This window comes from Tiliqua scincoides, chromosome 3, assembly GCF_035046505.1.
Source record: "Tiliqua scincoides isolate rTilSci1 chromosome 3, rTilSci1.hap2, whole genome shotgun sequence".
NCBI lineage: Eukaryota > Metazoa > Chordata > Lepidosauria > Squamata > Scincidae > Tiliqua > Tiliqua scincoides.
Genome location: NC_089823.1, coordinates 81,200,710 through 81,218,896, shown reverse-complemented (window position 1 = coordinate 81,218,896; position 18,187 = coordinate 81,200,710). Strand labels below are relative to the sequence as shown.

The 18,187-nt window shown below is 45.8% G+C and overlaps 1 protein-coding gene across 4 annotated transcripts in view; it reads left to right on the top strand.

Moving 5' to 3' along the window:
• Positions 1-16,425: 16,425 nt before the first annotated feature.
• The window catches only part of MSL3 (MSL complex subunit 3), a 28,825-nt gene continuing 27,063 nt past the window's right edge, over positions 16,426-18,187 (top strand). For 2 of the 4 annotated variants that reach the window (XM_066619905.1, XM_066619902.1), the window contains exon 1: positions 16,426-16,560. In XM_066619905.1, the coding sequence (XP_066476002.1) occupies positions 16,462-16,560 (99 nt within the window). In that variant the 5' untranslated portion in view covers positions 16,426-16,461. The remainder of the gene's footprint in view (positions 16,561-18,187) is intronic. The other 2 variants (XM_066619903.1, XM_066619906.1) reach the window with 2 other exon arrangements.

Sequence of the window (18,187 nt, the reverse complement as noted above, 5' to 3'; positions counted from 1 at the left end):
GTGCCCCAACTCTGCAGTTATATGAGCTTCTTCTATATTCCATTCTCTATTGGAGTAGCAAAACGATATGCTGACAAGTTGAAAGTGGTTGGCAGCTTGGAGAATTGCATTGGAGGATTACAAGTTTCAGGGGGTACAATTGACAAGTTGTTTTTTTCATGCTTTATGAGAAAAGGTCAGAAAAATAAATTTTTCTGGAGTAGAGATGGGGTGGGGGAGGGCACACAGGGCCCAGAAAGGGGGGTGGGTTCAGTAGCAGCCACGCCCACTGAATCTTTCCAGACCCTGATCCACCTTAACTTGATCCTTCCTGAGCTTGATCTACCAGCAACATCACTGACACAGGTGCAAGTTCTCACAGTAGCAGTGGAGTCTTACCCCAGGGAAAGTGAACAAATGTTTCTTTACCCCAACCAGCCCCCCCCCCCCGCAGAATACATGAGTGCCACATTGGTGCCACTGCATCAATGTGTGGGAGTTATGTGGACTGGGCTGTAGGTGTTCCCATATCCTTTCTTTTCTTGTCCTGGGTTGCAATGCCTACAGTTCTTCTTTAATGCAACTACTAGGTTGGGCCACCTTCCCCTTGTGGAAGTGAAAAGATTCAAAATAAGAATTGAGCAGCCCTGCATTCTCTCTATCATTTATTACCACTTCTCATAAGAACATAAGAAGAGCCCCGCTGAATCAGGCCAAGGGCCCATCTAGTCCAGTTTTCTGTATCTCAAAAGTGGCCCACCAAATGCTTCAGGGAACACACTAGACAACAGACACAACTTGGGTCCTGGTGCCCTCCCCTGCATCTGGCAATCAGAGGCAGCTTGCCTCTAAAACCAAGAGCTTACACTTACCTACTATGACCTGTAACCTGTAATGAACTTTTCCTCCAGAAATTTGTCCAATCCCCTCTTAAAGGCATCCAGGCAAGATGCCATTCCTACATCCTGTGGCAAGGAGTTCCACAAACTAATTACACACTGGGTAAAGAAAGATTTTCTTCTGTCTGTCCTAACTCTCCCAACACTCAACTTTTGTGGATGTCCCCTGGTTCTGGTGTTATGTGAGAGGGAAAAGAGCATCTCTCTATCCACTCTGTCCATCCCCTGCATGATTCTGTATGTCTCAATCATGTCCCGCCTCAGGTGCCTCTTTTCTAGACTGAAGAGGCCCAAACACTGTAGCCTTTCCTAATAGGGAAGGTGCCCCAGACCAGTAATAATTTTTGCTGCTCTCTTTTGCACTTCTTCCATCTTCACTATATCCTTTTTGAGATGTGGCAACCAGAACTGGACACAATACTCAAGGTGTGGCCTTACCATTGATTTGTACAATGTCATTACAATATTAGCCGTCTTATTCTCACTGCCTTTCCTAATGATCCCAAGCATAGAATTAGCCCTCTTTACTGCTGCAGCCCATTGGGTTGACACTTTCATCGACCTGTACACCAGCACCCCAAGATCTCTTTCCTGATCTGTCTCAGACAGCTAAGAACCTATTAGCCTATATTTTAAGTTTTAATTCTTTGCCCTACACTTACATTGAAACGCATCTGCCATTTGCTGCCCAGTCTCCCAGTTTGGAGAGATGCTTCTGGAGCTCTTCACAATCTCTTCTGGTCTTCACCACTCAGAAAAGTTTGGTGTCATTGGCAAACTTGGCCACCTTGCTGTTCAACCCTGTCTCCAGGTCATTTATGAACAGGTTGAAAAGTACAGATTCTAGGACAGATTCTTGGGGCACTCCACTTTCCACCTCTCTCCATTGTGAAAATTGCCCATTGACACGCACTCTGCTTCCTGGTCCTCAACCAGTTCCTAATCCAGGAGAGGACCTGCCCTCTAATTCCCTGACTGTGGAGTTTTCTCAGCAGCCTGTGGTGAGGAACCGTGTAGAACGCCTTCTGAAAGTTCAAATAAATAATATCCACAGGTTCTCCCGCATCCACATGCCTGTTGACCTTTTCAAAGAATTCTAAAAGGTTTGTGAGGCAAGACTGACCCTTACAGAAGCCATGCTGATTTTCCCTCAGCAAGGCTTGTCCATCTATGTGTTTTAAGATTTTATCTTTGATGAGGCATTCCACCTTCTAATCTGGAGCAGACATTAGGCTGACTGGCCTATAATTTACCTGGGTTCCCTCTCCTTCCTTTTTTAAAATCTGTGTGACATTTGCTATCCTCCAATCTTCTAGCACCATAGCCGTTTCAAGGGACAAGTTGCATATTTTAGCCAAGAGATCAGCAACTTCATTCTTCAGTTCCATAATAACTCTTTGGTGGATGCCATCAGGGCCCTTCTCCTGGGCTTCTATTACTGTTGTTTTAAACAGCTTCCACAGACTCTGGACCCTCTTTACCTTCCCTTTCAACTTCTTCCTAACTAGCCTCCAAGTTTTAGGGAAGTTTGCCCTTCGGAAGTCAAGGATTTTTGTGTTAAATTTGTTTAGCACTCTTCCCCCGACATGCATGGTGAAAGTAATTGCAGCATGGTCACTGTTCCCCAATGGCTCAGTAACATTTACCTCTCTAACCAGGTCCTGAGTGCCACACAATATTAAATCAGAGTCGCCTGCCCTCTGGTGGACTCCATGACTAGCTGCTCTAAGTCACAGTCATTTAGCATGTCAAGAAAACCGGCTTCTCTTTACTGACCTGAGCACGAATTGATCCAATTGATGTGAGGATAATTAAAGTCTCCCATGATTACAACCCTGTCCCTCCTCGACACCTCCCTGATCTCTTTCCTAATTTCAAGGTCCTCTTCTGATTTCTGGTCCAGAGGATGATAGCATGCCCCCAGTATTACATCGCTCCTCAAACCTGGTAATTTAACCCACAAGTATTCTATGGTGGAGTTGGACTTGCCTTCAATCTGCCTTCAATTTGCTGGAGTCCACCCCTTCTATAAGTGGCTACCCCACCACCAACACACCCCGTTCTCTCCCTCCTATAGACTTTATAGCCTGGGATTGCGGTATCCCACTGGTTCTCCGTATTCCACCATGTTTCCGTTATGCCCACTATGTCAATGATTTCCCTAGTCACCAGATATTCCAGCTGTCCCATCTTTGCTTGGAGACTTTGGGCATTCACATAAAAGCACTTGTATACGAAGTCCCCCAAGATGGGCTGCTTATTACCTCCTTTATCCTTGCAGTCTCTCATTTTGCTGGATGGGCTATCACATTCCATCATCCTACTCTGTCCCTGCCTTGTTGTTCTCTAACCTCCCATCCTCATTCCATAGGAATGAGAAGTCCCAAACCGGATGCCCTTTGGCTCCTGTCAGCTTTCCCCCAGGGATCAGTTTAAAAGCTGCTCTGCCATCTTTTTAATATGGTATAGTCTAGAGGGGTAGAGCCGCCGTTTGCCTGAAGATAACATCCAAAGGTCGCCAGTTCGAGGCCACTGGCACCGTGAATGGCGAGACCTTGAAGCAGCTGACAAGCCAAACTATTCCGCCTGCTCTTTGATGTGAGCGAAGAAGCGTCTTGGCCGCCCTTCAAGTGAGAGATGAAGGAGCTGCTTGTCAGCCTGCTTTGGAGGAATCTGGAGGCCAGAAAGTGATACCAGGCCACAAAAGATCCATCTGAAATGTTGTGCAGTTCTTGAAAGTTAGAACCTTACTTCAATTGTAAAAAACCCTACAGGGATTTAGAACAGCCTGCCTATGTAAACCGCCTTGAATTAAAGTCTGAGGAGAAATCTGACGACCAGGAAAGGTATATAAATACCTGTATTATTATTAATAATATTGTGCGCCAGTAGTCTGGTTCCATTCTGGTTCAAGTGGAGCCCGTCCTTGTGCAGACCTTGCTTGTCCCAGAATGTTCCCCAGTGCCTAATGAATCTAAACCCCTCCTCCCTACACCAGTGTCTCATCCATGCATTGAGACCCCTGATCTCCACCTGTCTAGCTGGCCCTGCGCGTGGAACAGGCAGCACTTCTGAGAACGCTACCTTTTGGGTCCTGGCTTTCAGCTTCCTAGCCAACAGCCTAAATGTGGCCCCCAGGACCTCCCAGACACACTTCCCCATGTCGTTGGTGCCGACATGCACCACAACAGCTACCTCCTCTCTGGCACTCTCTATCAGCCTGTCTAGATGAGAAGTGATGTCTGCAACCTTTGCACCAGGCAGGCAAGTCACCATCCGTCTTCTCCATTCAACAGGCCTACCACTTCCTTGACATTCCTCCTTTCAGGCATAAGCAAAAGAAGCACTTTTTGTTGTCTGTGGCATCCTTCACCAACCTCAGCTATGAACCTCAGCTTGGAATGGTTGGTAGTATTTTGGGAAAGAATTGTCCATGACTTCTGCTTGGCTAGGTGGTCTATAGTAAACTCCCCCAGGGTTTCACTATTATGCCTCTCTCCTTTTCTTACCCACACATTTTCAATCAGCTTATCATGCTCAGATTCCTGGACTTCTGTATAGGTGTATACATTCTTCACCCATAATGCAAATCTTTCTGTTGGTTCTGTTCCTTTTGAACAAGCTATAGCCTTCCAGTCCTATATTCCACTCATTGGTCTTATCACATCAACTTTCAATGATATTTGCCGTTGGGGGCAATCCTAACCCTTTATGTCAGTGCTTTGCAGCACTAACATAAGGGCAATCAAGCTCCAAGGAAAAGGAACAAACATTCCCTTATTTTGAGGAGGCCTCTGTGAGTGACACCGAACCGCAGGATGTAGCACATGTCCAATTGGCACAGCTATGCCAGTGCTGGAAAGCACTGACATAAGGGGTTAGGATTGCACCCTTCCTCTATTGAGATTTCAGGTTCATCCTATTTGTTTCCCGTACACTGTGCTTTAGTGCCATATAGACATCAAAGAACACATACAGCCTACTAGATTACATGGTGCAGTTTCTTTCAGTTCTCTTAAAACCCCCTGCAAGTCTGTTTCTTCCTTTGCCTATCACCTTCTTGTCCCATAAGAACATAAGAAAAGCCCAGCTAGTTCAGGCCAAAAGCCCATCTAGTCCAGCCTCCTGTATCTCACAGTGGCCCACCAGATGCCTCAGGGAGCACACAGGGCAACAGGAGACCTGCATCCTGGTGCCCTCCATCACATCTGGCATTCTGAGGTCTCCAATGCTGGTCTTTATATCTTGTCCTGTTTTTTTTTTTTTCCCCTCTTGTCCCCTTTGCATTTGGTTGAAAGCCTTCCTGGTGAGGCTTGCAAGATTTTTGCCAAATACATTGCTCCCAATTCTCATGAGGGGCAATCCATGCCCTGTCTTGCCAGGATTTCTTCATAGTGTAGGCCGTGTTCTAAAAACCTAAAGTGTTCCTGGCAACACCACCTTTGCAGTTAGCTGCTCACTGCTATGATCCTGCTTTTCCTTCAACAGGAAGAATAGATGAAAAACAGCACTGCTGCCTCCAGCATCTTCCCTTTCCTTCTCAAAGCCACTCAAGTCTGCTTCTGGCAGTTTCATTAGTTCCTGCATGGATCAGTAGGAACAATACATGCTTCACATGATACCTAATAGTAGATCAACTGGAGTCTCTGTGGACTAACCAGTGGGCTAGCATCTCTACCATCAACCTCTATCACAGCCCCTTTTGCTCCCTTCTTCTGGAGAGAAAAAGCTACAAACCTGGACTGTATCACTAATGCCAGAGGCCAGAAGAAACTACGCCACCACACGTCAACTTATCCCTAATGATATGGTCTGTTAATATAGATTTCACTTATAAGCCTCTTTGCGAGCCAGTATTGGCTGAAAAGTGGGTATCTGTATAATTAAAAAACCAGGCAACTTTCTGCAAGCAACAGCCCAGCACTTGGCTTGCCTCCACCTTGGCCTCTTATTTTTAAAGAGCAGGAAGAAGTGGAAAACAAAGTGCTTAGGGAGAAAGAGTGGTGGCCTAGAGAACCTCCTGTGAAATCATCTAGGCCAGTGTTTCTCAAACTGTGGGTCAGAACCCACTAGGTGGGTTGCGAGACAATTTCAGGTGGGTCTCCATTTATTTCAATATTTTATTTTTACTATACAAAACTCAATGGTACTGAGGTAAGTGACTGCATTTGGAGAAATGTTACAGATCTGTATTTTGAACAGGCTACTATATATATGCTTTTAACAGGGATAGTCAATGGGACTTAACCCTGGGTAAGTGTAGGTAGGATAGCAGCCCACGATTGTTAAAAATTTTCCTGCTTGATGATGTCACTTCTGATCCTGGTGTCACTTCCAGTGGGTCCTGACAGATTCTCATTCTAAAAAGTGGGTCCCATTGCTAAAAGTTTGAGAACCACTGGTCTAGGCTACTACTCTTTTCCCATTACTTCCTCTTCTACTTTCCTCTTTCTGCTTTTAAAATAGCTCAAGAGGGAATTGGAAGAAGTGAGGGAAACAGATGGGAGTGCTTGTATGAGCATGAAAGCAAGGGGGATTGAGCTAGCTCACCTCAGGGCCAGTTGGAACTTGGGCCAGCCCTGCCCCTAGGAACAGGAACCAGTCCTCTCATCTATTACAAACCTCCATGACAGTAGATGGTACTATATAAACAATAACAGTATGTAGTGGATAAATGACAGGATTTTGATAATTCTGCAATTAGATATTTTGCATCCTTTCTATAATTTGCTATTCAAAAGAACTGTATCATGTCACTTCATGTCACTTCTTAAGTCTGGCAATAGATCCATAGTGGAAAGAATCTGGATTTTGGCTCTAAGAGACCTGCTCCAATCTTCTCTTTTCAATTTTATATCTTTGCTCTAGGTAACTAACTAGCAGGCAGAGTAAGGAAAGCCAAAGATTCTTGGCAAACCAAGAGAAACTGGGGTTGGAAGGAACCATATAATACACTTGTCCCCAAAACAATGATGGTGCAAGCAAAGAAAAAAGAATGGATTCATCAGATATGAAATATGCACCAGTAACTACTCTCATAGGACAACTGAAGCTGTGTCTTCTGCCAGAGGGACAAGGATCGCACCATCTAAAGTGAACAGATAAAAGAGGACCTCAGCTCTCAGACTACATGATATTCTGCTGTCTTAATAATTTCCTTGTTGCGCATTTACAGATCACATAAGGTACAGAATCAGCCTGAGGTGGTTTTATGCTCTTGAAAAAGGTATATGGCATTTTAAATAACTTCCTTTTTCATAAAGATACACAAGCTTAATTTGCCAAGATTATTTCAAGGGGTCGTAGCCTACCCAAACAGACATCTTGCTTTCATAAGGGCAGGCAAATATTCACAGGAAAACAAAAGTACAGCTTCTGAGAAGTCAATTTTTTAAAAAGAGGAGACAGCTGTTATTAATTTTCGACAGTTCCACTGCTCCAATAATCCATTCGGTTAGTCTGACCTACAGTTTTATGAAATATTTTTTCCCTTGTTATTGTATTCTTGCAAAAAAAAAAAAGTAAGGTACCCAGGCCATCTAGTGGGAAACAAAGAAAACTGCATTAGGAGAAGATGCTTCATCCACATTGTTACTGTCATACCACATCATCTGTTCTATTGAAATAGAAAATAGACAATAGAGAAGAATGGATAGAGAAAAAAATGTGTGCAATCTCTAAGAAGAATCAGGCCATTCTAATGGATTTCACACTGTGAGATGAGTCCTTCAGAATCATCAACATCAACAGTATTTATATACCACTTTTCAACAAAAAGTTCACAAAGCGTTTTAGAGAAAATCAAATAACTAATGGCTCATTGAAAACATCACATTAAAAATATCACATTAAAAGAAAAAACATATATACCAAACACAATAGCACCATGGACAGAACAGTGGAAATTTGTTTCAGTGGCTAAACCAGAATTATAAGGGCAACCAGACTACATTGCACTGTGTCTGCCTTAATCCCAGCCTTTCAGCAACCCTGAATGCTAGCATGCTTTTCAGCAGTTGCAGCAGCTCTTGTAGTTCTGTCTGTCCTGCTGTCAAGTATGCCCTGCTTCACAAGCTATGACCTCTGGATTTGGCTGTCTTGTTTCCTCCTCTCTGACCAGGAGCTTTAGCTAGGCTTGGAATTTTATCAGATTTTTGGGATTTGAGTTTTGGCCTGTCTAGACCATGTTCTTGCTCAGTTTTGAACTCTCAGTCATGTGAAGAGTGCTAGGTCCATCCAGTTACAAACACCGTGGACTTTTTGCACAGAACTGTCAGAGAAAATGATTCAATAGCAACAAATGGGCAAACAAAAAGGATAAGCCAGACAGATAAGCCCTCCTGATGACAATGAGCTTTTGTGTCAGATGCCATGTACAATGCCAGTGAAGGGAAAAACAAAGGAAGGCAAAAAGGAAGACTAATCTGAAGATGGAGATCAAGGTGAATTCTAAATATAGATCTATGCAGCATGAATCAGATGACCTCATAAGGATATAATGCAGGGGTGTCTACTTGTTCCATACAGAGGGCTGAAGTTAGCATTCAGGATGCCTGCTGAGGGCCAGAAGTGGCATCATTAACCAGAAAGTGACATCATTAAGCAGCTGATGACCAGAAATCAGCACTTGGTTCTCATTAACTGCAAATGACAGAAGAGAAAATATGCAAATCTTGATTATATTTCAAGATATGGGAGAGCCCAATTTTCATGTGGGCTGCTGTTTCAGCAGTAACACCTCAGCACTGCTCAGCAACTGAGAGCCTGAGAGCTGGATAAAAAGCTTCTGGGGGGCACATCCAGCCCCCGGGCCTTATGTTTGACAACCCTGATATAATGAGTAATGAAAATGGATTGAAATGTAATAGTATCAAGATGCACAAAAGCTAAGGAGTTTGCTCAATATAGGGCTAGCTAGTGAATAAGGGCAGAACTTAACACATAGGCAGTGCAATCCTAACTTGGGCTGGAATAAGGAGGCCGGCAGGCCTGCCCTGTGTCCAGCGCAAGTTTCGGGCTGCAAGTGGCTCAGCCCAGGGCAAAGGGAATAGCTTCCCCTTACCGCAGGGAGAGATGCTGCAGAGGTGGCTCAGACCCAAGCAGCCTAGGGCCGCTCCACACTGCCTGGGAATGCACTCCCCCACATAACTGCTGGGTCCTGGCCCCACCCCCTGTCACTGCCTCCCCATGGGGCTACCCTCCCTTACCCCAAAATGACTTCTCCCTGTCTTCCCCACACACCCAGACCCCCACGCTGGCCAAGCTCAGATGGTGCAGTCTCATTGGTCATGGTCAGCGTGGAGGCTGCATGCAGCCTCCACAGGCCTACACACACCTCTGCACCAGCCCAGCCAACTTCAGAGGAGGCGCAAATGTGCTTTATGCCACATTTGCGACCCTCCCAGGCCAGCGCAATGGACTTGCACTGGACAAGCACTGCTTTTGGATTGTGCTCTAAATGTCATTGTCTAGGTGTGTAGTTCTTCTTTAGGCAACAGCACCCTCTGAGGGGTTGATCCAGACTGCAGCAGGGGCAAAGAGTTAAAGTCCCAATTTCACCACATGAGAGCCAATGCTTGGTTGTTGTGGGCCATGGAGGAAAGCTTTGAACTGGAACCTATGGCACTCCTATTTAATGGCACACTGGGCACTGCCACTAGTATTGAGCATTCAGCACTCAGATTGGACAGGTGGGTCTTCTGCTGGGGCTATTGATTAAAAACTAAGCACATCAGGGTTAATTGTACATTAAGTGTCACATCATGCATAAGTTGGTCATTAGGTTCATATGCTTACAACAACAGCAAAACTGCAATTTACTTTACTGCACTCCAAGGAGATCTCATAGAGGATCAAGGTCTCAGACTTTTCAACATTAAGTATGAAATCTGCTCATTACAGTTTCCTCAACCTTGCTTGGTATGCAAGTAATGCACACTATTATATGTAATTGATTTAAACTAGCCCCAATTGTATTCACTAGAATCCATTTCTGTGAACATAAGAGCCAGGGATGGGAACTTGAATCAGTGACTCAGACTTGAGTCACAAAAATGCGTGTTTTTCACTGATTTGGCAACTTGTGAGTCGACCACATGGAAGACTCTGAAAAAGACTCAAGTCAGGCCCCAACTCAGCACTCATCTCCACACATGCCAACTCAAGTCTGCCTGTATCTGGGTGTGCTTGCTTATTGTTTTCACGGTGTGAAAAACCTCATGGGGCAGCATTTCAACCTGGTGAGCAGCAGGGAGGTTCCAGCTGGGAGGCACGAAAGGGTTTATGTTGCAATGAATGGGGGGAGGCAAGACTGGGATCTCTTTTCCTGTCTCTGATAGGAATGAAGGAACAGATGATCATTGGACAAAGGATGGGAACTCTGATATTTACATTGGCTGAGAGAGAACAGGGGAGTAGCCAAGGGGGTTCTTGCCTTAAGATTGGCTTGAGAAGCCCAGGGAGTTCATAGTGATCATGTTTTGCATCACATGGCTGGGGGGGTGGAGGAAGCCTTACTGAATGACTGGCTGCCCATGAAACAAGAAGATATCTGTATCCTGTTGTCACTCGCTTGCATCAAGCATTCAGAGATAGACTACTTCTAAAACCAGAAAGTTGTATATTGTTCTCATGGCCTGTAACTGTCCAGTCCAAATATTCCAACTTCCTTCTAATGCCTGCTTTTTGCCTCATTAACACCCTCTTTATCTCTAGAAACAACTGTGGTGTACAAAGAAATGAACAGAACTCCTTAGCAGTTGAGCTATTAACAAGAATTTATTGCTACAAACACACTCCCAACAATTCCTCTTGTCTAGAGGCTTTCCCCTCCCCAGAACTCCACTTAACTCAGTGGGTAAAGGTCCAAAGCCTCCAGTCCAAATCCACTCGTCTCCAAAGCACAGTCCAGTGCAGCAGAGTCCCTCCTCTCCAGCAGAATCCTGGCAGTTCTCTCTTCTATATCCTCCAGCAGAGTCCTAGCAGTCCCTTTCTCCCAGAGATCTGGGTCAGGTAGCCCCTTGGGTCTGGGGTCCCTCTGGTCAGGTATTATCTCTCTCTGGGTCAGAGTAGCTTTGCTCTTTCTGAAGCTGCCTTTTATCCTTGTATGTCCCATTAAGTCAAAATTAGGCTCAGGTGAGCCATCTCTGCAGTCCATGTCCATTCAAAGTCCCATCAAGGTCAAATGAAGCTCAGGTGTCCATCAGAGTCTCCATTGCCCTTTATTGGTTACAGCTGTGGAGCCAGCCCTGCCCTTCCCAGAGCTGTCAAACAGCTGTCAAAACATGGAATAGCTGTCAACACCATATCATGCACCTGATGATCTTCTGATCTTCCATTACAGTAACCTATGAAGAACGTTTCCTTCATTAATCTGTCCAGTTACCCTTTAAAGGCATCTAGGCCAGGTGCTATCACAATAGCTAATGTCAAGGTGTTCTACAAATTAATTACATGCTGGGTAAGAACATAAGAACAGCCCCACTGTATCAGGCCATAGGCCCATCTAGTCCAGCTTCCTGTATCTCACAGTGGCCCACCAAATGCCCCAGGGAGCACACCAGATAACAAGAGACCTGCATCTGGCTTTCTGACATAGCCCATTTCTAAAATCAGGAGGTTGCACATACACATCATGGCTTGTAACCCAGTGGTACTCAAACTTTTCCGGCCAGTGGCTCCCTTGACCCCCGTGGTTGTTGGCCATGACTCCCCAGCATGTTCCTGAGGGCTGGAAGTGACATCATTAAACAGGAAGTGGCCAGAAATATTAACTATATTAAATATAATATATTTTATTTATTATAATATAATATTAAATATATATTAACTATATTAATATTAATTATATCAATCATATCATTAATTAAATGCAAATCTTAAAAATATATTATTAATACACAGCAATATACATGCTTTATAAATGATCAGCTGCTGATCACTGTTGGAGACTGGATGCTGGAGTAGGTAGATTTTGTCTGGTCCAGGAGGACTCATTTTTTTAAAACTTTGAAAGCATACCAATAGAATTGTTTTATCAAATGAACTTTGTGAACAACCAGTCTGACCAACATTACACACACACACCCCTGTGGACCCCAATCCAACTAGTAATTTCTCCCATTCTCCTTGGATAGGATTAAAACCTTTATTAATTTAATGAAATTAAGTTTTTCCAGCAGCTGGTGGGGAAAACAAAAATAGACCATGAAAATATATCAGAGCTGATAAGGGTTTGGTTAGGAAGCTGGTTTGTCTCCTATACTAGGAGATGCACAGCTCAAGCCTATGCATGTCTACTCAGAAGTAAGTCCCATTAGAGTCAATGGGGCTTACTCCCAGGAAAGTGTGGATAGGATTGGGCTGGCAATCACTTCATCATTGGCTGATAAGTATTCCCTTCAAATAGCAAGATTCATCACTTTAAAAATACAGCCTTTCCTCTTCAGTCAAACAACAAGATTAATAAATCACTTTAAAAAACAGTGCCCCTTTTCTGCTCCTGGCCAAGTAAAGTGTGTGCTTGTCTCTCCCCCTCCCCCCAGTTGCCAACTGCATGGAAGCAACTTTAAGACCCCTGATGACTGGTAAAATAGGAAGCGTTTTATTTGGGGAGGGGAAGGAAAGCGGGAAAGTTTGGAGATGGAAAGGGTGGAGTGGAAGAGGGAGGGGTTGAAAAGAGAGATTTCACTTTCATGAGAAGCGATCCTAGACTGGGAACTAGGAATCAACCAGACAAGGATCAATGAGGATTAAGGACTGCAAGCTGAGCAAACACAGAGTGGAGGGAGAAGAGGGCAGGGTGGCAGCAGCAGCCACTCTTGAAGTCCCTCTCAGAGCAACTCCTGTTTCTTCTGCTTTAAAAAAAAGCGCAGACCACAGGCTTGTATTCTGTCCAGGGGTATGATTGTATCACTGGGAGAGGACATCCTGTGCCTCCCCTTTGAGTTCCTGGTGCCTCCCTAAAGAGCCACACCTCACAGTTTGAATAACATTGCTTGTCACCCATAATGGATTTTTCCTCCAGAAACTTGTCCAATCGCCTTTTAAAAACATCCAGGCCAGATGCTGTCACCACATCCTGTGGCAAGGAGTTCTACAGACCAACCACATGCTGAGTAAAGAAATATTTTCTTTTGTCTGTCTTAGCCCTCCCAACACTCAATTTTAGTGGCTGTCCCCTGGTTCTGGTATTATGTGAGAGTGTAAAGAGCATCTCTCGATCCACTTTATCCTTCCCATGGATAATTTTGTACGTCTCAATCATGTTCCCCCCTCAGGCGTCTCTTTTCTAGGCTGAAGAGGCCCAAACGCTGTAGCCTTTCCTCATAAGGAAAGTGCCCCAACCCAGTAATCATCTTAGTCACTTTCTTTTACACCTTTTCCATTTCCACTATATCCTTTTTGAGATGTAGCGACCAGAACTGGACACGATACTCCGGGTGTGGCCTTACCATAGATTTGTACAATGGCATTAAAATATTAGCCATTTTGTTCTCAATACCTTTTCTAATTATCCCAAGCATAGAATTTGCCTTCTTTACTGCCACCCCATATTGGGTTGACACTTTCATCGACCTGTCCACCACCACCCTAAGATCTCTCTCCTGATCTGTCACAGACAGTGGGAGGAAGTGGGGGGGCCCCCCCTGTGGCCAGGATTTCAGGTTGCATGTTGGACCACCATGCCCTATAGAGGCTGCTGCCTGATTTATAAATGCCAAGGGGCAGTGCTTTTTTTGTAAATAAAAAGGTGCAGGAACTCACAACTTGTTATTTATTTATTTGTTTGTTTGTTTGTTTGTTTGTTTGTTTATTTATAAACTATTTTTTATTGGAGAAATAAAATATTTTTTATGTGCTTCCCCCATAAAGATGAACTTACTTCTGAGTAGACATGCATAAGATTGGGCTGCCAATCTCCACATCCCTTCCCCCAGCTATTTTTTCTACACACGGGGAAAAATACTGTACAGGTGCACTTGTAGCATGTAGTATGTAGTGTGGCACTACTTCGAGGAGAGGAAGCAGTGAATGGATTCCGAAAAATGGCTTACATGAGTTCCATGTAGTAAAATTACTCTAAGCAACTGTGGGAGTAAGAACAAAAAAGGAATTCTTACACGAGAGGGGTCCTTAGGTGCACATAGAAACAGCTACTTTTGCAAACAAGCGATTAAATATGGTTTAATTCAGATATCAGAATACTCTGTGTCTTTGGGAAGGCGCTTGGCACGCAATTGTATGTTCTCTGCTGCCCTGAGCAGCTGCTGTGCATTGCTGGAGAGGAGCTGCAAATGCTAGCTGGTGGGGGAAGGATGAGGAGGATCTCTGGCAAGGCTGGACAGCACGTTGTACGCACGTAGAATCCCTTTTCACCTGCCCTTAGCAGGGTGCAGATATATATCTCTGCCAGGATTAAGAGCCCAATCCTAGGTATGTCTACTCTGAAGTAAGTCTCGTTCTAGTCAATGGAGCTTACTCCCAGGAAAGTGCCTAGGATTGCAGCCTAAGACCCCAATCCTATGCATGTCTACTCAGAAGTCCACTTTAGTGAATGGGGCTTACTGTGGATAGCATGGCAGCTTTAGTGAATGGGGCTTACTGTGGATAGGATAAGCTGCTGCACGGGGAAGCAGAGCGCGGGGGGAGGGGAGGCGGGCTGGGCTCAGGCGAGAGCTTGGAGATGGGGGCAGGAGGGGGTCATTGTGTGGTCAGGCAGGGGCCAGGCACCCGCCCACCCTGCACCCCCCAGCACCCACCCAGCGAATGCCTCTATTTTGCTCCCCCCTTCTGGAATGCCTCCAAAGGGGAGGGCCCCCTGAAAAAAGGTGCCGGAACTCCGTCCCCCCGCGTTCCATTAGAAAAAAAGCCCTGCCAAGGGGTTTGGCTATAATAGCGATTGGGCAGCAGTGCTCCATCCCCAAATAGCAGCTTGTTTAACCTTGATGCACATAGCATAATCTGCCCTGTCAGTTTTGTAACTGACAAAAAATTGTGTCACGACCCACTGGTGGGTTCTGCACCCAGTTTGGAAATTGCTGTTTCATTGTGGCCCAAATCCTAACCAACTTTCCAGCACTGGCATAGCTATGCCAAAGGGGTATGTCTTGCATCCTGCAGTTTGGTGGTAGTCCTGGAGGCCTCAAGGTAAGGAAATGTTTGTTCTTTTACCCCAGAGCTGCATTGCCTTTACCTTGTTGCTGGAAAGTTGGTTAGGATTGTGCCCTGTGTTAACTAACATGCTTTGGAAGCAAGTCAGCTTTTCTGTATATGTGACTTGTAATGGAATCTCATATCTTTGTTAAATTAGGTTAAAAGGCTCCCTTGTTCTGCTGTTTGTTAAACTAAGCAAAAGATCAAGGCCATAGCGTTTCCCAAAACACACTTGACTTCTCTTGCTGAGATTTTCCCCATTCTTTAAAACTTAAATAAGTTTCTGAGTGCTGACTCAAAATTTGACTGTTGACTCTTCATCCCAAGTTCAAGGCAATTTCCTGACAGAAGGCTTCATCGTGTTTCTAAGAATAATATTGTGCCAGTTTCTAGCCAGAGGTCCTCTAAAATGCTTTTACCAGAAGTGTTGGGTCTTCTAATTCTTTACTAGGTGTAGAAATGTTTATAACATCACCCTAATTATAGTCAACATAAACCCATTGAACCTAATGGGGTTTATTAGTTTATACCTCTGACTTTAAACTAGGTTGGTTTGAGTACATGAAGGAAGTACCTTGATATAAGCATTAACTGTCATGGTGAAAGTATAGACTTTCCAGGAACACATAAAGGGGGGAGCCTTTATATGCCCCCTACTCCCATCATCCATATAATCAGCATCACATGTGCATACAGTCAGTTCTCCTTATATGAAAATTCACCCCTTAAACATTTATCTCCCAATATTCACACATGCTTCCAAACTTCAGGAGCTCAGCTCCTTGCAGGGCAATTAGCAGGTAGCTTGCAAACTGCAGGAGCGGAGCTATTTGCAGGGTGATTAGCAGCTGCATGGGGGTTGCCATCCTATCGACACTTCCCTGGGAGTAAGCCCCACTGACTAGAATGGGACTTACTCCTGAGTAAACAGGCATAGGACTGGGCTCTGAGGCTGCCATCCTGTCCACACTTCCCTGGGAGTAAGCCCCATTGACTAGAATGGGAGTGACTCCCGAGCAGACAGGTGGAAGATTGGGCTCTAAGCCAGCTGCAACCCAGTGAAGCTGAACTCTGACCAAGGGCCAACCCTATGCCTGTCTACTCAGAAGCAAGCCCCAATCTAGCCAATGGGGTTTCCTTCCAGGGAAGTGTGGCTAGGACTGCAGCCCAAAGAGCCACACAGGCTCGGGCCACACGTGGCCTATGAGGGTCCCTCAGCCTCTGCCACGTGAGGACTAGACAGGCGAGCCGCGAGCCTGCAGGGCCGTTGGGCGCGCGAGCGAGCTCTCCTCCAGGATCTCGTTCCCCGCCCCTCGCGGCCTGATAAGAGGGGAGGGCACGAGCGCGAGGAGGCGTGGCGAGCTGCGCGTGCAGCCCCGCCCTGCGCCGAAGGGGTGTGGCCGCGCTCTCCCTTCGCCATGATGAACAAATGACCTCGCGGGGAATGAAATTTAAATTCCACAAAGGCGAGCGAGTTCTCTGCTTCGAGCCGGACCCCACCAAGGCGAAGGTGCTCTACGATGCCAAGGTGGGGGATCCCTCCGCCGCGCGCGCCTCCCTCGCGGACAAGGCCTCTGTTCACGCGGGCGCTTCCGGGAGCCGCTCGGGTGGCCGTTGGCGGGAAGGCGGCCCCCTCAACCGCCGCGGGGTTGGGAAAACCTAATTCGTTGGCCGTTCCGCCTGCGACCGTGTGCGGGGGGGGGCGAGGAAGTGGCGTTGGGCGGGGGAGGGGAGGAGCTCGCACGCCCCGCCCCCGCTCCCATCCTTCTTCCGGTTCCCCATCGCCCAAGGCGTTTCTGGTGCTTCTCTTGTCCTGGTTGCCAACGTCTGCGCGGGCCCCTGTAGCTGTGCCCCCAACAGCCTTCTTCAGGGCTGAGGTGGCCATGGGACGTATGGAAGCCCAAGTACTCGGTACTGAGGCTGCAGACTCATCCACACTTCCCTGGGAGTAAGCCCCATTGTCTGCAGTGGGACCTACTTCTGAGTAGACACGCACAGGAGTGGGCTCTGAGGCTGCAGTCCTATCCACGCTTACAGGGCAGCATGCTCTGGAACTGTGCACACTTACCTGGTTGGTCTGTGCAACTCCCTGCCACAGGATGTGGTGACAGCATCTGGCCTGGACGCCTTTAAAAGGGGCTTGGACAAGTTTCTGGAGAAAAAATCCATCACGGGTTACAAGCCATGATGCGTATGTGCAACCTCCTGATTTTAGAAATGGGCTGTGTCAGAATGCCAATGCAAGGGAGGGCACCAGGATGCAGGTCTCTTGTTATCTGGTGTGCTCCCTGGGGCATTTGGTGGGCCACTGTGAGATACAGGAAGCTGGACTAGATGGGCCTATGGCCTGATCCAGTGGGGCTGTTCTTATGTTCCCTTGACTATCAAGGGACTTGCTTCTGAATAGACGTGCACAGGATTGGGCTCTGAGGTTGCAATCCTATCCATGCTTACAGGGGAGTAAGCTCAATTTACTATGATGGGACTTCTGAGTAGACACACATAGGAGTGGGCTCTAACCACGGTGTATACTGTGCAGCAATCAGTTGGCTCGTCCTGCAAAGCGTTCAAGCAGCCTTGCTCCCACTGTGGACTCCTGGACCCAGTGGATAAGTGTGAATCTTCCCTGCTTTATAGGTCAATATAAATAAACTGATTTGCCAAGTGATTTGCCTTGTAAATCTGCATGTGGTATCTTAACCAATTATCTGCATTCTGAAAAGTTTTGCCTCCAGAATCCAGCAGTTAAAGGTGCAACTGCAGACCGGGATAACTCATGGTTGTATTATAGCAACCTTAATTTTTATTGCTTGCTAATTCTCTCTAATAGTTTTCTTATATGAAGGATAGAATTGTTTCACCATCTGTCTCCTCTCCTCTGGAAAAAGGATTTATATTGGCTGTTCAAGTGATTGTAAAATCTCAATTCTATGTCCATTTCCTTGGAAGTTATGGCTTGTTCAAATATTACCAAAAAGCCCTTACATGGACACATTTCCTTGTAGTTACTGATATGCAACCTATGTTTACATTTTTGCGTGCATAGCATAATCCAGTAGTGCTTATGCACTAGGAACTGATTTTATATACCATCCCACTGTGCATTAGTGGGGTGTACAAAGGGCAAGCACATAATCATGTTTTGTAGCTGAAAT